The sequence below is a fragment of the Acanthochromis polyacanthus genome, chromosome 4 (assembly GCF_021347895.1).
Source record: "Acanthochromis polyacanthus isolate Apoly-LR-REF ecotype Palm Island chromosome 4, KAUST_Apoly_ChrSc, whole genome shotgun sequence".
In the NCBI taxonomy this organism is placed as follows: domain Eukaryota; kingdom Metazoa; phylum Chordata; class Actinopteri; family Pomacentridae; genus Acanthochromis; species Acanthochromis polyacanthus.
Window position 1 is genome coordinate 12,475,074 of NC_067116.1, and position 19,339 is coordinate 12,494,412.

The 19,339-nt window shown below is 40.6% G+C and overlaps 1 protein-coding gene across 2 annotated transcripts in view; it reads left to right on the forward strand.

Annotated features, from left to right (window-relative positions):
* Positions 1-19,339, forward strand: part of LOC110955660 (adenylate cyclase type 1-like) — a 105,352-nt gene that overhangs the window by 73,249 nt on the left and 12,764 nt on the right. For both annotated transcript variants that reach the window (XM_051947285.1, XM_022200742.2), the window contains exons 9-15: positions 387-581; positions 7,960-8,057; positions 8,225-8,309; positions 10,745-10,834; positions 14,010-14,284; positions 15,049-15,175; positions 16,616-16,732. In XM_051947285.1, coding sequence (XP_051803245.1) covers positions 387-581; positions 7,960-8,057; positions 8,225-8,309; positions 10,745-10,834; positions 14,010-14,284; positions 15,049-15,175; positions 16,616-16,732 — 987 coding nt within the window. The remainder of the gene's footprint in view (positions 1-386; positions 582-7,959; positions 8,058-8,224; positions 8,310-10,744; positions 10,835-14,009; positions 14,285-15,048; positions 15,176-16,615; positions 16,733-19,339) is intronic.

Sequence of the window (19,339 nt, forward strand, 5' to 3'; positions counted from 1 at the left end):
TTATTTCAAACTTATAGATGTGTACCGCAATGATTGCGGTGCCACAGTTCGGCTCTAAGCTTTAGATTAACCGAATGTTTAAAACTGAAACGCGGTTTTAGTCCTTGACTCAGCTGAGCTTGACATTTTCTCACCGCACGATTAGCAATGTAGAGGAATAGCAGTAGCTTAATAGTGTGTAACGAGCGTCCCATCCTCGTATATAGTCAGACCTGTATGGCTGCAGGTTTCCACTGATGTATGTTCAGTTATTCCAAAATCTCCTGAGTGCTGAGCTCACAAAATTCTGCATTTGTATGCCTCACCATCAACTGAGAATCAGTCACCTTTACCACATCAGGCAGACTGGCCTCTGCAGACACTGATTGTGTTTTGCTGTCTGACAGCGGCGAGCCCTGCGAACTGCGTCGGAGAAACTGAGGAGTCGGACGTCCTTCTCAGCCACCGCCGTGCAGCATTCACCAGGAACACGAGTCAACCGCTACATCGGGCGGCTCATTGAAGCGCGGCAGACCGAGTCCAAGACATCAGACCTCAACTTCATCACCCTGTTCTACAGGAGCAGAGACAGGGAGCGCAGGGTGAGCACACACACACATCTGCAGAGGAGCCGACAGCTCAGATGTCTATTTACAAAAGCATACAAATGTAACAAACGTATACTTTCCTCATTACACAGAAGGTAACATGCTTCGTGTGCTTCGTGACTGTTCCCGCCGTCTTATTCTCACACATACACACTCTACAGTCTCTAATTCTCTTTCTCCCCTTTCTCCCTCTCTCCCACGCTTGTTGTCTATGATGTGTGTGTGTGTGTGTGTGTGTGTGTGTGTGTGTGTGTGTGTGTGTGTGTGTGTGTGTGTGTGTGTGTGTGTGTGTGTGTGTGTGTGTGTGTGAGAGAGAGAGAGAGAGAGAGAGAAGAGAGAGAGAGAGAGAGAGAGAGAGAGAGAGAGAGAGAGAGAGAGAGAGAGAGAGAGAGAGAGAGAGAGAGAGAGAGAGAGTAAGAGGGAGGAGGGAGGAATCCACCCACCCTCTCAGGAGGGGGTGCAGATAATGATTTGGGAACGTCTGAGCAGCACACGTGATATCTTTCTCCTATGTGTGCGTGGGCAGAGAAATAAAGGCGACACAGAGCAGGGGTGGTTTTGTGTGTGTGTGTGCGCGTGTGCACGTGTGCGTGCGTGCGTGCGTGTGTGTGTGTGTGTGAGTGAGTCTGCGATCTAAACATTCAAACTGGTTGGACAAGAATTAAAACCTTTTGTAGAGCGCAAACTAGTTAAAATGTGTCTTCATTTTTAACATATTGTAGCTGTTCATCCTTCAGGAAAATGCCACTAGGAGAGAAAAAAATGACACAAATTAATGTAATAATTTTGTTCACACAGCAGTAGAAATGTTCTCTCTCAGAGCATGCTGGAAGAGTTCAGAATACATCGCTATGCTACAAATTTAGGTCTAAGTGAACATCAAATCTCTGGAAGTTATTCTTAATTTCTGTGCAAGAAAAGAGAAGTTTTATTGGCAAGAACAAACAAGCATTTTATCCAGCTTTTCCTGGGGGCGAAGAGGCTGAGGGAAGGTGAAGGTGGAGATTCAAAACACGTATTCTGGCAAAAAAAAAGCTCTTTCATTCCCCTATTAAATAAACATGACATTGGAATATTATATTCAGGTCAAAATGTGTTTTTCTCATGCTTTGATAGTAAAGGAGGAAAAAGTGTAGCATTTTTAAAAATAACTTTCAAAATATGCATGATGCACTCAGTTGTAAAAAAGAAATAGGAGAGGTCAAAAGATATTTTTATTAGTTACAAAACAACAATAGCACATCCATCCATCCATCCATTCTCTATACACCGCTTTATCCTCAATATATATCCTCAATCCTCCCCGGCCATTGCGGCCGCCAGACATCCGGCCGCAGCAGCGGCCGCAGCGGCAGCCGCAAACGCAAACGCCGATGGACAGCTTAGATCGTCATGAATCCGCCGGTATAAACCACTTTCAGATGTGATTACCACAGCGGGTTTCGCTCGTGGTGAGCGGCACGAAAAACATGACGACATCGTGTTGGTGCGCACGAAACCGAAACAAAAACTGACGTGACAGTTTCACGAATCCCGTGAGACCGTGTTGAGTATTCAGATCTGAATGTCGAGAATCCTCGAAAAACATTGACCCCAGTCAACACATATAAACGCAAAAGAGACTGTAATTTTGGTTTAAATGAAAGATATTTATTGACGAAACTAATAACAAAACAGTGATTAATACAGTAATAAGTATAATAGGTGTGTGTGTGTGTGTAGGTGATTATAGATGTGTGTGTGTGTGTGTGTGTGTGTGTGTGTGTGTGTGTGTGTGTGTGTGTGTGTGTTATTTAGATTTGCATTTCTAACTAGGATTATGGACTGAGTAATCAGACCGCTGACGGTATGACGAGATGATTAATAATTTGGAAAATGAACGACTGATAAGTGACTAAACGGAGTTATTAAAAGGAAGATTTTGGAAGCTATTTAAGGAAGATTTCAAGCTATTTTGAGACGTCAACCCAATAATTCAGATCACACCCATGCGTTTGCTGACTTACTTTGTTGGAGAATGGGTCGATCAGGATTATACAAACACTATACGCCGATGGAAAGCTTAGATTCTCATGAATCCGCCGGTATAAACCACTTTCAGATGCGATTACCACAGCGGGTGAGAAAAACACATTTGTCCGACAAAACGAATATTCATCCATCTGTTCTCCATACACGGCTTCAACGCACACAGCGCGACTCACATTTCCGGGTTTATTATTACACACAAAAAAAAAGATTCCACAAAAAACGGCCATAATCCAACCTTTTACATCCAGATGACACAAGCCAGTAAACTATTTTATCCAAAACATGTCCTGAAGTCGGTATAAAATCCCCGAATCGGTCATTTTCAAGGAAATGCACCTCGCGATGCCCGTCCAATATTCCCTGTATTTTTCGTAATTTTTTTTATTTAAAAATAGAATATTAGCGATTTTTTTGTACTGAAAACGGCTGGAATTGACTGAAGCTCAAAGGGTTAAACAATCAAAGATAAAATAAATTGATTATACAAGCTAGTCTAAGGATATGTGAGTTCTAGTTTCTATTTTATATGTTCGTGTGCATTCTAATGGTTATTATATGTATCACAGGGAAGACATGGTAACATACGTTCATACAAGGCAGAATATAACAGTTTCCAATGGCTTTGAAACCTCAATAACACAAAGTTTTATGGTTAATACAGTGAAAACCTCGATAATGTCATGGCATACCGACGTCAATAGGGGGCAATGTTGAGCTGTGGAAGCAAAATGTACTATTCATGAGCAACACAATAGGTTTGATAACTTTCGATCTAAACCAGCTAGAAAAACGGGAGTTGGTTCAAAATGCATGTTGACATCTCACTATATCTTTTGTAAACACAGAATAACAAAAATACATTCCTGAATGTGAGTTTTAGAAGTTCTGTGACTGGACAAAGGAGAAAATCTCTGCCAGCCTTTCAGAGGTGAGAGCAGGGGCCTCATTTATAAAGCTTGCGTACGCACAAAACAGGGCTAGAAAGTGGCGTACGCCACTTTCTATGCAAAGGTTGTGATTTATAAAAACAAACTTGGCGTGAGAATGTGCGCCAACCTTGATTCTTGATGCTTCTTTACGCACAAAACAGGGCGTAAATCACAAACTTTGCGTAGAAAGTGGCGTACGCTGTGTTCGTTGTGATTTCTAAAAAAAACTTGGCGTGAGAATGTGCGCACCGGTGCGCCAACTTTGATGCTTGCTTAAGCACATTTTGGAGACAGAGGGAACGGCAGTGCCGGAGGATGAAGTGGCGAATTGAAACCAAATTGAGCTCAAACCTTTATTGTTATCACATATTAGACTTGTAGAGCCTGATAATCATAAACCCTCATTGTTGTAGATGTTCATATAGTGCGCCATTCGGCTGACGACTGTATTTGCAGAACTATGTTCATATATTAACAGGAGCGGATTGAACGTTATTTCATTCGGTCGTTTGACCGAAGGGCCGGTATCTGGGGCCGGTGCGGTGATCTTTATTAAATAATTTTGTTTACTGATCACCCGGCGCCTGTATGGCTCATCCATTTGTAGGGGTGATCTCCGACGCAGTGGCTCGGGTTCGATTCCTGCCTGCGGCACTTTTATGCATGTCTTCCCCCTACTCTTCTCCCCATTTCCTGTCACTCTTCACTGCAACTATCACAGTAAAAAGGCAAAAAAAAAGTAAAGAATTTTGTTTATTTATCCATATGCGGCCGAATGGGATGAGCGTCCAACCATTAATCAGCCCTGTACAGGCACGCAGGCACACATGCTTCACACCACAACTCCCGAGTGAAAATGAATTTCTCTATGTGAACCGAAAAAATGCACATTCAATCAGTGTGCAAATTATTTGTACATCGGACATGATCATAACAAATTTAGTGGCAGGGTGGCCTGGGTCAACACATGATTCATTCATCCTGACACACAGCAGTGAAAAGACTGCCGGCCGGCGCTACGTGAAATGCCGTGGATCAGCAGCTTATTTATATACAGATACATTCATGAGTTACTTTGCATTGACCATTCATGGTAAAATGTGGGTGTGTTGTGGGCGGAATGTGAGGTGGATCCACCTGTGCAATCTTCCAGCTGGTGTGTGATTTATCAAGAAATTGCATGCAGCTGTGCTTACGCAAAGTTTTATAAATCAGGGGCGAGGGGCATACGCCCTTTTCGTATTATCGGCGTACGCAAACTTAAGTATGGATCCTACGCAATGTTTTATAAATGAGGCCCCTGGTCATTAGAATATTTATGACCCTGCTTATCTGATCGAGAGGGAGGGAGACCGCATGGCGTCTGTGAAGATGAGTTCAGTTAATCAAAGGATAGGAACCAAAAGGGGAATAAACAATCCTTTAAATGCAAATTTAGAAAGGTATGAAACATTTGTGTCCCCTCCAACTCCCTGCAAGGGGTCTTAGTGTCTTCTGTGAAGGTAGGAATACAAGAAACATACAAATACAACAATCCATGTGAGAGTCTGCAAAAGGGAGTCTCTTAAGCAATGTCAGAGGTCGTCATAAACATGAATCTAGGGTGTCCTGGTGGATGGTACAGATGTCTCTGAAGCCATAAAAAAAAGCACTTTGGGCTCTTAGTCTGTTTTGTTTAAGCTTTCTGAGAGGAGAGAGTTTGCTGTTATCTGAGGAGGGGATCTGCTGTGGAATGTTTTGATCACTTAAACCTGGATGTCTCACTACAATGGCGGTCACAACAGCAGAGGAAGAGTTGATTGCGAGAAAAGGGCCTCATGTTACATTGATTATATGGAAGTGGTTCGGCTTTGACAAGACTGACACAGAGCAAACTACAGTCATGTGCAAGGTTTGCAAAAGTACTGTGAAAACGAAGAGTATCAGCACAACTAACCTCTTTCAGCACCCCCAGCAGAGGCATCCTAAAGAATGGGAAGAGTGCCCGCAGCTACGGGAGTGCGACATAGGGTTGCCACCCGTTCCTTAAAATACGGAATCGTCCTTTATTTGACAATTAATTGTAGCGTCCCGTATTGAATCAATACGGGACGCTAATTGTTCCGTATTTTCATAAATGTCCCATATACGTCTGTCACACACACATCAAAACTGCATAATAAACCAAATAAAACACAGGAAATATTAAGGGCAGCCAGTTTCATCTTCCTTAGAACTATGTAGTGAGGACCCGATGCGAGGTCCAGCAGGTCTGTTTGCCGGTTCTGCTGCGGGTTTCCTGGTTACAGACGCTGCTGCTCCTGCATGTTTAAAAATGTCTACACCCGAAACTCCACCACATCCAAAGAAGCAAAAATGTTTTCAAAAGCACAAGCGTGAGTGTGAAGACTGGAACCCTGGCAATAGGTACAGGGCAAACTGTGTTTTCTGTTGCTCATAGACTAGCTGAAGTAAGACAGCATCAGGAGACCAACATGTAAGAAACATGAGAACAGAGAGAACCCAACCAGCAGGTCACAGTTTATCATCATATAATCATCTCCTGAAGTCCCTTTGGTAAGAGACATCGGTACATGGTTGTGAATTTACCAGAGGATGATTATAGTCAGACTAATGTGGCCGTAGACTCTACAGTATTTTAGTGACTCAATAAATGCCTAAGTTGTTTAATAGTATTTTAAATGCTTTTGTTTTTTTTAAATATCATTTATTTAATAGCATATATGTGATCAATAAATGGCCTTTGCCTATCAAAGAAAAACTCACTCAGAACTCTGATATGTTAACAGTACTAAATATACAGTAAATACATGCATACACACATAAATAAGTTAATACATTCATTGTGTTAAGAAAAGATTTAGATGGGAAAATATCTGTAGAGAATTTCTTTGTATAGTATTCTGCATTCAGTTTTTGCAGAATCCAGTATTGCACACTGGTTGGCTATTACATTTTATTAGTATGGTTTCACTGTTTAAAATGATGCCACATCTTTTTAGACAGAATCTGTGATCATAAAACAATACCAAACTCTTAGTTTTGTGTTAATAAAGCACTTAAAGTTTTAAGTATGACTAAATGCTTTTTTCAAAATTAAATATATCACTCCTTGGGTGGTTGTGGGCCCGCGTTTGGTAAAGTTGGAAAGATAGCCTATTCACAGATTCAAACTTCCAGCATCAATAACTCATTAGATATAGGTTGTCAAAACATAAACGATGCCTCTTTCCCATCGTTGTAAGGCAGATGTTGTGCTACAAGCCCAGTTTTATCAAAAATAGCTGTATTTCAAGTTGCAGAAATAACATTGGTGTCTATGAGCAGCCGGCTGTGAACAGGGACTGCCTGCAAATTGCAAAACTGCTGCAACAGCGAAGAGAGACACAAATATTCAATAACCTCACTCTGATACACTGTACTGTCACCAGAATCACTGCAGCCTTCAACTGGCACCAGTTGACACCAGTGTTATTCCTGCAGCTTGATAGACAGCTAATTTGATAAAACTGGGCTTGTAGCACATCATCTGCCTTACAACGATGGGAAAGAGGCATCGTTTATGTTTTGACAATGTATGTCTAATGAGTTATTGATGCCGGACGTCTGAATCTGTGAATGTCTTTTCAACTTTACTGAACTGTGGCCCCGAGGAGTCGTGGTGGGCATCCTTTATTTTCGTTTCTGATAGGTGGCAACCCTAGACATGGCTAGCACTATCCACAGAAAACAGACCGCAAAGAAACAACAAAAATCGATTAAAATCGTAATCGTCCAAGATGACTAAAAAAATCGAGATTTTATTTTTTGGCCATATCGTCCGGCCCTACCACCAGCGTTCACCATCCAACCTGACAGAACTGGAGAGGATCTGCAAGGAAGAATGGCAGAGGATCCCCAAATCCAGGTGTGAAAAACTTGTTGCGTCATTCCCAAGAAGACTCATGGCTGTACGAGCTGAAAAGGGTGCTTCTACTCAATACTGAGCACAGGGTCTGAATACTTATGACCATGTGATATTTTGGTTTTTCTTTTTTAATAAATTTGCAAAAAATTTCGACATTTCTGTTTTTTTCTGTCAAGATGGGGTGCTGAGTGTACATTAATAAGAAATAAAATGAACTTTTTTGATTTTGGCAAATGGCTGCAATGACACAGAGAGTGAAACATTTCAAGGGGTCTGAATACTTTCCGTACCCACTGTATCTCCACCGCGTTCCTTGGCGGAGTAACTATGCAACTGTCTTCCAAAGACTCTCATGTACTTTTTGTGTCTTGAGCAGCATGTCCCATTTGTTTCAAAGTAAGAATCAAGATTCCTCATGAAAAGAGATGGATGGATGGATGGATGGATGGATGGATGGACGAATGTTATATATATTATTGTTTAATTATGTTTCCTCCTCTCTCAGTATCACCAGGTTTATGATGACCATTTCATCAGCGCAGTGGTTCTTTCACTGATCCTTGCTGCTTTATTTGGCCTTATCTATCTGCTAATGATCCCACAGTACGTACACACTTAGATATGCACACATGCTGTTTGCCCATTTGTGTAGCATAATTAGATCAGTGTTGGTTGGGTTTAGTGAGACAGTTAGAAAGAAAGGTGATTTCACTGCTGTCAGTGGAAAACTGGGAAAGCTCTGCTTACTGTGGCATCTCCTTGTCTCTCAGGGGGATGCTGGTGCTGCTGTTGCTGGTGCTGTGTGTGTGTTTCCATGTGGCCTGTGTCATGTACCTACACCTCACCAGTGTTCAGGTAAGACTCCCGGCCCTGCTGCTATTGCGGTAAAAAGCAATGACTATCATAAGCAGCAAAGATCTGTAAAAGTTATTGGATAGTCATTCGTCTGTGGGTGTTGAAATGTGGGGGAAAAAAGTTTAATATCAAACTCAATAAAGTTATTGATTTTTAGCCAAGGAAATGTCGAAGACTGCCATTTGCAATTTCTTAGTTCCCAAGGTGACGTCTTAAAACATTTGTATTGTCCAACCAATGCTTAAAACCACCAAAATATTCCAATTACAATGATATTAGGCAAAGAAACACTGCAAATCTTCACATTTAAGTCACTGAAGTACACAAATGCTTGACACTTTTGTTTTCTAAATGCTCATCAAAATGTTCTATTATTCCTTGATTATTCAACTTACTATCTCCATCTACATTCAACAAAAATGGTTTGCACTTTGTAGTGACATTTGTCACCATGATTAAAATCATCACAACTTTGGGATGTTAAAGTTTTTATTTTTTTACCTTGTTAACATGTCCACTTGGTGGTTTTCTAACCTTAAAAGCATATCATGAGTTAAGCTGTATTTAAACCTGCAGTGTGTAATGTCAGTCTCAAAAACACAGATTCAAACTTCCAGGGTTGCATACAAAACAAGAAAAGCACTCAGGGAGCGCAGTACTCTGCCAAGGCTGCTCAGTTGTTATATGATTTCTGACAGATGAAATTTTTAAAAAATCATGGTCCACAGCAGTTGATTTGTTGTAGGATCACAATCATGTGATGGTCAGCAGGCAGCTGACGTAGTGTTCACTTGTTGTCATAGTTACAGTGACACTGTGCCGCTACCTAGCGATGATACGGAAATCTTTAACAAATCCATGGATCTAGACTATAAGCCACATCACTGCCAAAATCTAATCAACTGGTCCTTGTGTCATTTCTGACCTTGTCTAAAAATTTCAGCTAAATCCATTGGTCCATTTTTGAATAACGTTGCTAAGAGACAAACCAACGCCAATCGTCAGGTTCTGCCTCCTTGGCAGAGTAACAAACAGAAGGAACCAGTTCTGTCAGTTTGAAGTTTGGAAACTTGAAATTATAGAGCATGGAGTAGTTTTAGTGTTTCAATAGAGTAGCTGATCAGAGAGGGACAGAAGTCTGGAAAAGAAAGCTGATTCAAGAGAAGGTGTAGAGATCAAGTTTTGTCCACTTGCATTACAATACACTTAAAGCTTAGTATGGTACTTTTGCCAAATGATGCCATAAAGAATATCCCAGTTTTAAGACACCAACTATGAACCGTGGTGTCGCTGATTCGAATCCAGCCAGGGACTTTTGTTACATCTCTTTCTTCTGTTTCTTGTTTAGACTATACTATGGGATATTAATTCTTAAAATGTTGAAACATTTGAACCATTATCAGGTCTTTTTCTTTAGCATGATGCTCTAAGAGAAGACACTAAGACAGAACATGGAAAAAAAAATTCTGAAGTCATGGTCAAAAAGGTCAACACGAAGGCAAAAAAAATACAGCAGATGGTAACAAAATCACCAAACCAAATGATTATTATTAACTTTATTGAAAATGAACAAGATAAAAACAGTCACCTGACAGTCCACCCAGACAATACCATCAGTGTGGCAAGGAAGGATTTTTCCCATAGAATAGCTGGAATATATGCTGCTATTATCTGGTAGACATGAAGATTATCATGAACGTTATCAGCTCAGTAAGTCAACCCAGGGTTTCTGAAGCTGGCGTGCTCGTATAACCGGGAGTTAGTTGACACCAGATGAATTTCACATTCAGTCTCAGTCTTATGGGGCATAAGGCATGTTAAGCCTCATTCTTTTAGCTGCATTCCTAGCCATGTTAACTGGATTAGGTAGCAAGTAAAGGACAAATTTAAAAGCATCATTGAAAGCGATAAGTAGACTTGGTGCAAATCTTTTGAGGTCAACACACAGGCTAAGACTATAAGCAAAAAATGCTAACAGTTACTTCAAAAAGTACAAACATGTTTTGCAGTAGTCCTTATTGCACATTTTTACTTTGTGACTTGAAATATTTATGCCAGAATTCTTCCAATTTTGCATCTTTTGACAATTATATTTTTGTCTGTGAAAACAAAACTGCTGCATTCTGACTGCTGCATGCTCAGCCTTTGAGCTGGAGTGATTTGGTGATTTATGCATACAGTGACATCACAGGTATAACCTCTGTATGACACTGTGCTATCATGCTACATTGAGCTGTCATCATATCCTTTAAGCGTCTCTTCTAATAGACCTACACATAATGAGCCACGCCACAAAATGCGTTCATTTTCTCTCCACTCCTGGCTAATGATGTGTCTAAAATGCTATTAAAGTAGACAAACAGGTGGTTTGTTTGCTGACTGGTTCTGTTCTCCTACCCCCTGCTCACCTCCCCTTCTCTCCCTTTTGGTTTTAGTGCCAACCAGGCTGCCTCACCATCCAGATCCGAACGGTGCTGTGTGTCTTCCTTGTTCTGCTCACTTACTCTGTAACCCAGGCCTGTGTGGTAAGTGTGTATAATATAACATACATTGTGCGTATCATATGATAGGTTCATGCTCATATGTGGAGTACAGTTTCTTACAATACCGATTAAAAATGCTTCTCAGAGTCATAAAACATTCTGAACAAAAAAAATATACAGCAGTTGAATGTGGAAGTTCAGTGTCAAGAAAATAATTTATTATTTGCTTATTAATGCTAAGTAAAGAGGGCTAAAATATAGATGTCATAGTAGTATGAAGAGTTGTGTAAAATTAATTCAAATGACAGAAGCGAGAGTGCACAATTAAGACTAAAAAATGAGTTGGAGAAAACCAGTGTCATAATTCCATTTCTCATCCTGAAGACTACACTGTTTATAAGTCTCTGCAGTGCATGAGTTGGCAGAGTAATGCATCACAGCTGAGCAGATGGTACTGTGGATTCTCAGAAGAATAAAACAGTGATTGTTCAAGTGTAAAATACCCATAAAAATACTTTCAATGCAAATTGGTTGGTGTCAGCATCGGCCCCAGAAGTCAGTCAGCCTCAAATATGTGTGCATGTTTGGGGGTTGTGTAAACGAAAATACAGCACAGGTGCTGCAGCAGGGATATAGTGAAGGGGTGGTCCTGCTGTCCACAGCCTCTGATGATGGTCATCATTGGTTAACATGTTGATACAATCATTGTACTTTTTAATCAAGTCTAGTGGCTCTGTAAACTGTGCATAGCTAATTGCTTATATACTCCCAACAACAGTATACCTGTTCAACGGGTATAATGTTTGCATTGTTTCGGACTGTTTCATTAGCACACTAATAATGGTTGCCCTAAAATTGATACAAACATTCAATTGCTATAGTTGATCTCACTGGACAGTGTTTCATTTACCTACAGATCTTATATTCCCATCAGTTGCAGCTCCAGTTTGTGTTAATGCTCACCAACAAATGACAGCATACAAAAAGGAATTCTGGAAAATAATAAATCTGCTAAACATTGGCATGTTAGCATAATCACTCTAATTACATTAGCATGCTTATATTACTATTTAGGGCAGAGCAGATCTTACAGTCTCATAGAGCTGCTAGGCCTGTAGACTCCTCGGCCTTGATTATGCTCTGTGGACACCACAGATGTGTAGCTGTTGCTATTATCCCACTTGTTTGCTTGAAGGACTCTGTTCTTTACGTGTACTTTAGGTCGTATTTATGTATTCTGTGCATGCACTGCGGAAGCATGATCACTATTGTCTTTGTAGTTTTGTTGGAAACATATTTTGGGCTGTACATGAATATCCGTGGAGAGGTCACACAAACCACAGTGGATACGAAGATAACCCTGGTCTTTAGTCTTGATTTGTGGACACATGAACAGCTGTGGAGACTACAGACCTGCAGTCATGTTGCTAACTTTCTCGTCTGTCTGGAGTCTGCTAGAGTCACTTTGTTCCTTAAAGCTGCTGTCCGGAGTTTGAATCGCAGTGTCTCCCAAAACACTGTTGGTCCCTCCCTCCCTCTGATTTCGCCCCTTTATTTGTGCACGCGCGCAGTACATGAGGAGTGCCCGGAGTGCTGCAGCATCTTGCCTGTTTTGCTGTTTTCCCCTCCTCTACATTTAGTACATTTAGTAAATAATAAAGGAATTACGTTAGAATGCTGTATTGAGTCTAACTTGTCCTAATACCAAAATAACATGAATCTGCTAGGACGAACGAGTAAAGTTTCAATATGTGATTACACTCGTGTATCCCTCTCGATGACGTTGTTTATCAAACTGAGTGCATTTACGCGTGTATGTGTTACATTGTTTATTTATTTCTATCTAGAGTTCAGAATTGCATGACTCCTCTGATGAAGAGTATGTCCCAGACGCCCCAACATCTTCCGGAGGTCGGGCATCTGAACGAAGCCGTCAGGCGGGCTATGGAGGCCATGGTCGGGGAGCGACGCGAGCACCCCGACCACGGCATCTAAACGAAGCCGTCAGGCGGGCTATGGAGGCCGTGGTCGGGGAGCGACGCGAGCACCCCGAGCCAAAAAACGTCCTGCAGTCTCTTGGCCTGACAAGCCGTGGGATTGGTAACTTTTCTGGAAGTTGCTGATCCCTGATGCTCTCTCAGCTCCTCCACAAGCAAAACAAATGTGCGCGCGGTTGCGTAGTGCGTAGCTCGCCCACCTCTGCATGGGCTTGCTTGCTGTGCGCGTAACCGTTGATTGACAGCATGACAAAGCTGAAGCTCGAACTTGATTGGTCGGCAGCAACCGGCGCTTTTTGGAATAACATGGGGGTCTATGAGAGGAAGGCAGAGCTCAGGAATAAATTTTCATATCGCGTTATACTAACTTTATATTATAGTATCGAACTAGACTAACACATTTAAGCTTTGTTAAAAAATGATACATAAATTGAAAACAAACGGAAACTCCGCACAGCAGCTTTAAAGTGTATTGTATCTTCATATTGCACACTACTGCCATCGCCTCGCACTGCGCAAACTGTCTGCATGGACAGACTTGGGGAGATGACAAAATTTGTTTCATGTGGACCAAAGCAGACTCTTGTGAACTCATGGATTTAATGCTGGTGTTATACTTATGGTGCCCAAAACAAATACTTGCTTTTAAGAAGTGATTTGTGATCAGATTCTCTGTCAACCACACCTTTATAATCCATCATTAAGAGTTGTAGTAATCAACTTTGGTGCTTTGATTTGTAGATGTTTTCTATCAATAATGCTTAAACAATTTCTAAATTCTCCAGAAATCCTTTGCTATGTCCGTTCATGGTGCTCAGCCCACTCTAGAAAGATCACATTCACACAGTTATACAATCAGACTGTAACCAGCTACTATATCCTGTAGGAAGGGCAAAGTTAGAGGCAGTCTTTGAAAAATGTCCACAAGAACCTTGTATATTGAGTTTGGTATTAAGAGCAATGCAACAGTCTGTTGCAGACCAACTGCCTATTTTAGTAAGAATAAAATCTCGTCGACTGTCTGCAAGACTGTGCACAGGAATGTAGAAACAACGAACTGGCTTTTAATTTTGCCATCTAATGTTAGCATTTAGCTCAAAACACTGCTATTTTCAAGTGATGGGCCAGTCCTCACAGAGCTACCAGCAAGTACCCCCAGTGTTAGAAGTACACCTGGTGGGTGTAATTTCTTCTGTATAATCTGGTTCATGTTCTTCCAGGTGGGTTGTGTTCCTTGGGGAAGACTTGTGATGAACTCTAACCACTCTGTGGAGGATGCCCCTGCAGACTCTCCTGGAGTTGGACCCACCAACAGCACTACAGTGGACAGAACTTGCCCTAACATGGCATACGCCCTGCTGTCCTGCGTGGCCGGCACTCTCACCATGGTGCCCTATCTCCGAGTCTCCTCACTCCCGAAGATCCTCCTGCTCCTCCTCCTCTCTGTCACCTACACCATTGTCATGGAAATCGGCGGCTACCGCCAAGCTGTGGGGTGAGGCTGCATCTAATGTGTTGTTTGATAAAGAAAACATGTGTTTATAATCAAGTATTCTAATGTGTGTTTTTGATACTGCTTCATTCTTCTACTGCATTTCAAAGGGAAATATACTTTGTAATATATTACATTTACTTGACAGCTTCACTTCAAGGCTATTTTACAATATAAACATTTTCTAAACAATCAGTGTTCATGTAACTTTTATTAGAAGACTTTATTTTTCAGAACAACGCCAGAATTGTGAAGGTGAACTCTCTGTGTAATAGTGATGGCATTTTCCACCATTTTCTAATTTTTACAAGTCAAACAATCAGTCGATTAATCAGAAAATAATGAGGAAATTCATTCATTATTAGAACCCTACAGCCCAGTAGAAAATAGGTTAAAAATGACCTCCACTTCAACCAACTACAACAGTAAAATTCTGCTTTTACAACAGTGCATTAGCAATAATAACCTTATTAGGTTATTATTGCTAATGGTAATACAGTATGTACGTCTCTTGGGTAATTTTCCTGCAGTACCTTTGCCTGAATATACTTAAATATGTTACTATAAACATTTTGAAAGCAGGACATAATGGAGTATTTTTTACAATGTGATATTAGTAAAGGACCTAAATATTACCTTTTCCTCTATACATACATGTTTTATTTAAATTTACATTTTGTTATGTTACTTACTTATTAATCATCTATTTTCTTGTCTCTATAACAACATTGTTAAACCGATTTTGTTTTTGTGTCTCTGTCCTCCAGCGTTGGTTTTCTCCATACAAAAGGTTATGATCCTGTGTTGGCAGTTCTGTTGTTTTGTGGAGCTCTGGCTCTTCATTCGAGACAACTGGACCTTAAGCTGCGGCTCGACTATCTCTGGGCAACTCAGGTATGTTTGTACAATTAACAACCTGATACTGCTACTGTGCCAATTAGGGATTGTATTTACACCTAACTAAACATCTACACTCAACACTAGAACAAAAAATAAATCTTATCAAGTCATTTTTGTTTGCAATAAACTCAAGGTGTCAGTAGCAGACTGAGCATTGATTGTGTGTATTGTGTAATTTGGTGTCCTTGAACAGTGTATGGAAACATATTTGTTTCCACTATGTGTGTTTCAAGGACAATGTGCTTTTAATTAAACTGTCGACCAAGTTAGTGTAATGTGATGCCTGTATAATGTGGACTTTTCAGAACATATAAACTATTTTCAAGTGAAATTGTATTTTTTTTCTTCATGCCAGTGCAACAAACTGCCTTGTTCTACAGGGTGTCCCAATAGTCTGGACACAGGAAATCTCATTTACTATAATTTTTGTATCCACATATTAAATATGGCTTTGTCGAAAGAAGAAAGAGTTAAAATGGTATTTCTCAGTGGATGTGCAGGATGGACTTAGACTTAGGGTTGAGGTTAGGGAAATTATTTTTGGGGGCTTGCATGAATTTTAGCCATGACCAATTCTTTAGTTTCAGCTAATACATTTGGTATTCATGTGCTGTCCATGACACTGCCCGCTTCTTTAAACTTTTTAATCCCCTTCACCACCGTGGAAAAGCCCAGAGGAATCCTCCTTGGATGAGGTGCATTAAATTCATCTGCTATCTTTCGATATGTTCATCTTTCACATCCACTGAGAAGTACCAGTTCAACTCTTTCTTCTTTCAACAAAGCCATATTTAATCTGTGGAGCCAAAAAAATGTATAGTTGATGAGACTTCCTATGTGTTCAGACTTTAGGGACACCTTGTGTCAGCTAAAAATAAATGAACATCTCCAGCACTGGCATGAGATGATATAGGCTACTACTATAGGCCACTGAAACCCTGATTGTTCAGCATTTATTTCTTTTTTACATCCTTATCTATGTAGATTATTATTGATGTAACATTGAGATCACTCCTTTGTGAACACAAAGGCATCTCTCGGGAAACAAAATCTTAAATATGTAAGAACTGACTGCTTTTATATTTTATATGTATGTTATTCATTGAGTTGAGATTCAATTTTAGGCATTAATGGATAGATATAGAGCAGATGTTTTGCCTCAGTTAAAATGCACAGTCTTGTGTAGTCTCAGTGGGTCTTGAAAGCCTGCATGTTTCTATTTTAAGAATGACGGTGAAAGTTTTTCTTGTTTGCGAATCATTATCTCCCTCTAGTGATAAGGGCAAGCAATTACATCTCCACTTCAAGCTATAGACTACAGTACCGTTCGTAATAATCTGACAATAGCATATGAGTATCACTTTAGATGTGCACATGTAACTCTGCTAAATACCCACTTGTCCTCCTCTCTGTGTGGCTGCTGATGGCATCCAGGCGGAGGAGGAGAGAGACGACATGGAGAAGGTGAAGCTGGACAACAAGAGGATCCTGTTCAACCTGCTGCCAGCTCATGTGGCTCAACACTTCCTCATGTCAAACCCCAGGAATATGGTGAGCATCCACCGGCATGCCCAGGCTCATCCAACAGGGATCATCTGTCTAAAGAGCGTTAACGCCTGTGAAAAGACTCGGAGCTTCCTGAAACACCCAGAGGTGCTGCTTTATTGACTTACAGCCCAAAAGGTGTCAAGACTTTTCTGTTAAAAGTGGGATAAATACATTTGAGAAGTGCCAAAAGTTTTTAGACATATATGAAGTGAAACTATACAATATGTTACGCAAAAATTGGCTCAGAGAATTACTGCATATTTTTGGGGGTGGAGGCTGCAATGCGGTTTGGTGGTCAGCACTTTCACCTTGCAGCTAGAAGATCCTCAGTTCGTGTTCCCAGAATCTTTCTTTTTTTTTTTTTTTTTGTACATGGAGTTTACATGTTCTCCCTGTGCACGTGTGGGTTTTCTCCGGGTTCTCTGGCTTCCTCCCACAGTTCAAAAACATGCTGAAGTTAATTAATGATTCTAAATTGTCTGTAGGTGTGAATGTGAATGTGATTGTTTGTCTCTATATGTAGCCCTGTGATAGACTGGTAACCTGTGATAGACTGATGACCTGTCCAGGGTGTCCCCAGGGTGTCCCCTCAAGTCCCCCATGACCCTAATGAGGATTAAATGGTGTATAGATGATGGATGGATGGATGGATGCATGTTTTCCCTTTTTTATCTTTGTTAATTTTGGATCTTTAAGGTGGTGTAAGAGAATAGCGGTGTTTCCATATCTGCTTGCTTCAGGTGTGGTTGTGTTGTTTCCATCGAGGTGATTTAGCAGATATACTGAATGTTCTTTCCTACTGTTACAGCAGTAAACTGCTGATAACAGTTATTGAAGCAATGCTGTTGGGTGTGTCTTCCATACACTTATAAAAGTTCAATATAATTAATTAAAAATGGGAGGAATGTGTGTAAATTCACACATACCAATACTGATGACAGAGAAATATCATAGAAATATCATAGCTAAAATGAGTATATTAATGTCTCTGTGCTGTATTAATCCCTACAGATATATTCTAGTATCATAAGACACCTGAGAAGGTTTGTGTGCCAGTGATACAGATTTTTTGTTCAGTACTTATGATTGTCTCTTCAACTCTGTGGATAAATTTTGTGAACATCCTGAAATGCATGACATTAGTAACTGAGATGGCTGTTACAACTCAGACATGTCATTTTTTAAAAATCATGTCCATCTTATCAGTCTTTTTACCACTACTTTCCACATACTCATCAGATTAAACGCTGTCAATTCAACACGTTTTGACCCATAAATGACCAAATCCATGCAGTGAACAATAATCTTGTCTGATCATCTCTAAATACTTCAGTTGAATAAGGTCTGAAGGCCCTGCTGAACAAGTTTCAGTGGACATTTTTCTGATTTTACTACGTTACGAGGTCAGTGTTGACAGATACACATACACACCTCCCAGAGAAACCGTCTCAGTGCTCCTGCAAGTGTTGGGGGAAAAAAATCCCAGCTGTTGGGACAATGGCACTGCTACTTGGATTGTGTGTTGTAATGTTAAAGTGGAAGTGTGATCTGACAGCCTCTGTGTGTCTGTGTCCACTGATTGATGAACAGCCCCTTCACTGATCTCTGTTCCTGCCCTCTTCAGAAAGGGATGAAAACATACATCCTTTGGTTTGTGAATCAGGGACTGTATCACCCTTCATGAGGACAAGCTCAGTTTGTAAACAGTAAAGCTGTGCTCAGACAGTTTATGCGTATTACACACTGTATTTAAAACATGGACCAGTTTGTGGGTGGGATATTAGTGCTCAGATTTCTTATGTAAATGTGAATGGATTTAAACCTTACATTTTACCATTTAGAACGCAGGAGTGATGGTTGCTGTAAATGTTCCTCTGTACCCCTATGTAGATATTCCATTAAAAATCTGCCGTTTCCAGCTAGAATAGTCATTTACCACAGCTTTTTGAACTGCGCTGGAGTTGTATGGCCACACTGACATTACTAGTTATCTGCATTTATTAATAATGACAATAACATAAAGCAGCACTGGTTGAACCTTCCACAATCAGTGGGACTGTGCAGCCGACAGTGCAGGGGTCATCTGAGGCTGAGACTAGTAAGTAGTGGGGGCAGGAAGTCAGGAAGTATGTTTCCAGCACATTGCTGACCCCTCGGAGCTACAGTGTATAGAAAGGCTTCCTCTCTTTCCTCTAGTCCAAAGTTCACTCATGGACTGTATTCATAACACAATGCAGCAGGACTTTGCTGCCCGGAATTCAGAGTTTCGCTGCTCCAATATAATGGCTGAAAAACCATTTTCACTGTATCTGAAACTACAGTTTTTACCTGCAAGCCTGCTGTCCTTATGCAACTATGATATACAGATGAGACATCATGACATGACTGTTTCAATGAACAGTTGCTGAACTATTTTGCGTCCTTCCTTATTTTTGAGCTCGCTTTTGCAGATTTTGTCCCTTTTGCAAAATCTCACTAATGCACATAAGTAGCATTGTTTGCTCAAATTTCCAAAAAGGTCACTTTGACTAACTGATGTTAAAGGGTGACATTTAGTCACATGCATAGCCTGATTTTTTTGTTGTGCTTGTTTTTAAGATTTGTTTTTCC